At 39.0% G+C, this 3,799-nt stretch overlaps 1 protein-coding gene across 1 annotated transcript in view; it reads right to left on the bottom strand.

Annotated features, from left to right (window-relative positions):
- LOC138009666 (uncharacterized) overlaps positions 1–3,491 on the bottom strand; it is a 33,794-nt gene extending 30,303 nt beyond the window's left edge. Inside the window, exons 1-4 of the mRNA XM_068856711.1 lie at positions 3,419–3,491; positions 2,238–2,969; positions 1,302–1,374; positions 265–360 (exon numbers count right to left, since the gene is read on the bottom strand). Of these exons, the coding sequence (XP_068712812.1) occupies positions 265–360; positions 1,302–1,374; positions 2,238–2,969; positions 3,419–3,491 (974 nt within the window). The remainder of the gene's footprint in view (positions 1–264; positions 361–1,301; positions 1,375–2,237; positions 2,970–3,418) is intronic.
- Between the last annotated feature and the right edge of the window lie 308 nt (positions 3,492–3,799).

Below are 3,799 nucleotides of genomic sequence, written 5' to 3'. Positions count from 1 at the left end.
CAACATTGTAAGAGCAGCTACATGTAAAACCTGTATTCAATGCATGGTTTTGCATGTATTGTTCTGGACAAGACTCCAAACTTCAATCCATCAATTGTTCAATAATTCAGTTGTAACTTATGATAAATTATTACATGTAGGACCAAATGTCGAATGCATCTCTTCCCCTTTTCAAGGACATGTATTATATGTTTAAGAAGCTACATAATGAAGTTTGTTTACATCCCAACTTTGCTCAATGAATGTACCATATGCTACACTTACAAAGATTGGCTGAATGGCACAAGTGACAGGTCTTCTTCTCTGATGTACATGTAGTCATCATCTGTCTCATCTTCAGATGGACCACTTTCACATGAACTGAATAAAATGACAGAAAAAGTCAAATTATTTCACCTAAAATTAATAGAAGAACCATGACAACAGAATACTGTAAAAGGCACATAAAGTTATTTAAAGACTAGTAATAACCAAAGGTTACGAAATGCGGGCGAGGACGATGCTTAGTGCTTTTGGGTTAATAAATCTGTATCAGTTGTAGTTGTAGTCAGTGGCGAATTGAGAAGTACAACGTTATACAGAGATGTTGCTGACGACCTTGCAGTAGTGCTTCATACACCTTACAAAATCAAGCCAACTTCCTCTTTGCACCATTCTGGACTGCCCTTTCTAAACTTTTTCCAAAAATGGCATGCACAAACAGTGGGCTCACCTTCAATTCAGATACTGTAGATGTTGTAAAGAAAGACGGCAATGTTGAGAAAAATATCTATGAATACACACCTTTCATCACCAATACTACAGGTACATGTAGTTTCAGATTGCTCAGATTCTGAAAGAGGGCTGTCCTTGAAAGGATTTCCCTTCAGCGAAGCAAACAAAGGAAGAGGTTATGTTCCACATGGAGGTTTGCCTTGAGTCTTCCACTGGAGGACTGGCTACGGTAGAGCCAGTGACATCAACCACAATAGTACTAATAAAATATAGGAAAGTGGAGAACTACATGTAATAATTGTTATTCTTACTACCATAAAGAGCAAATACTGCCTGCTTGTTTTAGCCTTGAAAAAATAAGATCTTTTAGATAAAGTACTACATTTTGTTTATGGCCACCTAACACTTTCATATGAGTCAGAATGAAAAGCAAAAGTAGTACCATCACACAAAAATTACAGCATATACACTGTACAGACTGAATGGAAAAACAATTAAACTCTAACATATGTTAGGTTATGAACTACAAAACCAAAACTGAAGCTAAACCACAAGCAAAGAATACACATTTTAAAACACCAACATACCTTTCAGCAAGAGTGTGCCTTGCTTGTGAACATGTCTTTGGCAGAGGAGTAGACTCAAATAAAGGTCTCTTACCTGATGAAAAATAGTGAATCAATAGGTGAAGATCTTATGATGCTACATTTTTTGTACACAAAAGTATTTAGGGAGCGATTATAGAATTCAAGGCCATCACAGGGAAATCCATATGCAAATTCTCGGAAGCTTTTGAAGAACGAAAAACATAACAATAAGCACTTTCGTTATTCAATGATACAGAAAGAAGTGGCCCCGTAAACCTATATCTTTTGTGTATACATGCAGCTTTCAATGCGTCTAACAACAAACAAAATTGGCAACAAAATAATTCGACTTACACGGAATCGGACTAACATTGACAACATTCAATCCACGTTTCCTTTGTTGACCCGTTTGTTGATTATTATGGCTGATGGATTCCGATCGACTTGTCCCTTTTTGTCCTTCCCCTGGCACGATACCATGAAGCAGGGCCTCTGCAAATTCACAATTGGATTTATCTGTGAATCCTAGATTTTGTTTACGCTCATTCCACAACTTAAGTGTAGAAGTTGTAAGCCATACAACATAGTGACTTTCCTTACGTCGCGGACGTCCTCTGTTTGAACGTTTCATGTTAGTAAACAGCGAAGGTAAACAACCAAATATATGCAAAGTACAAACTATAAATTCTCAAACAACATCAGGGAGGCATCTACAGCAGCCTATCTCTGCGGATTGCAATGGTACAGTCCGATGATCGAAACAATCGGCAAAACCGTCTTATCTGTATTACAGAAAATGACGCTGGTACAGTGCTCGCCCGCGATGCATTTTGGTTAAGTGTGGTCCTTTAACTATCTTAGTCAGCAATGGTATTAAGTCGTAGAGACACTCCTTTAGAACTGTTGCAGGGATAGGATCAAGATCACATGACCTACATGCAAACTTGGAAATGAACTTCTCCAACTGCGTCTCAGTTACAGGTGTGAACTGGCGGAATAAAATCTTACTGTGTTCGAGGCTCGCATAAGGGAAAGGGTCTTGTAGGTTAACTCTTCGGCGATCAAGATCTTCTCTTATTGTGCTTATCTTCTGCTCAAAATAATCGGTGAATTTATTTGCAAGATCTACTGAAGAGTTACAGGGTGGGTAGCCCTTTTCAGCTCTGCCCTTAAGCAAGGTTTCTAGGGTACCAAACAATTCCCTTGGTTTGGAATCAAGTTCAGCTATAATATCTGTGTAATACATGTAGCTTGCTTTGGACGCCTGGATAAGCCTGTGAACTATTACACACTGTTGCGTGTAGATTTCCCTGTCTATTGTTAGTCTTGTTTTTCGCCAACGACGTTCCAGTCTTCTTCGTTTTACTTTCTGTTCTTGGATCTCAAGGGTAAACCAGGGTGACTTCGGGCGCAAGGTTACAGTCTTACTTTTGGGAGGAGCGTTGGCATCAAGTAGCGAACCTAACTTCATGTTGTATCTTTTGACCAAGTCATTTAGCGATATGGTGTCGTTGTCAATTAAATTCAAGTTCTTAATGTCCTTGCGAAAACTAGACAAGTCAATGTGGTTAAGGCTCCTGTAGATAATTTCTTTCTTCTCGAGAGGAGGTTTGGATAAGAGTACTTTGCAACATATTGCATAATGATCAGATAGAGCGGGATCAATTACTGAAATGTGTCCAACAATGTTATATTCTGATCTGGTGATGATCAAATCTAGAATGTGGTTTCCTTTGTGTGTCTGTTGCTTTACGTGCTGAGCTTAGTCAAAGTTTTGTTGCAATTCCATGAATTTGCAAGCATATGTATTATTATGATCATCCATGTGAAAGTTGAAGTCACCAACTACCATAATATGTCCCTTTTCAGTAGCCAGTTGCTGAAGAATTGATCCAAACTTATCAAAAAACGGTTCACAGGTGGAGGCGGTGGTGGTCAATAGACAACTACAAGTCTGAAGGTTCTAGAGCTGAACTTAATCACAGTATCAATGTATTCAAAACTTCTGAAACGCTTCGAGGGATTGACCTTTGTAAGAAGAGACTTCTTACACAGCACTGCAATGCCGCCGCCATGTTTTTCCCTTGAAATACACCAAAAAAATACATAACCCTTACCGGTAGGTGTGAGGTCGCTTTTCACAGCTTCATCTATGTCACCAAGGAGGAGCCACATTTCTGTTAACGCCATGATATCAATCTTTTCCCCAATCACAAAGTCATTCAGGATGGTAGCCTTGTTTTTAATAGATCTAGTGTTTAGCAAACAAAATTCAATGGCCTTGCATGGTTTAAACTTTAGGACTAGAGGAGCGTATGGAATGACAAGAAGGTTTCGATTTTGATTGTTTCTTGTAGCCTTGTTTCTCAAAACATGTCCCATGTGGTGTGGAGCTCAAAGTGAAATTGTTACAGGAATTGTGCCAGGCGTATTTGCACTTGCTGGTGCATGGTAGCAGGATCCCTGTGAATGTCTTTGTAAAAAGGTCATGTGTGATC

This window comes from Montipora foliosa, chromosome 7, assembly GCF_036669935.1.
Source record: "Montipora foliosa isolate CH-2021 chromosome 7, ASM3666993v2, whole genome shotgun sequence".
Classification (NCBI taxonomy): Eukaryota; Metazoa; Cnidaria; class Anthozoa; order Scleractinia; family Acroporidae; genus Montipora; species Montipora foliosa.
The sequence above is the reverse complement of the archived record's forward strand: the minus strand, read 5'-3'. Positions and strand labels throughout refer to the sequence as shown.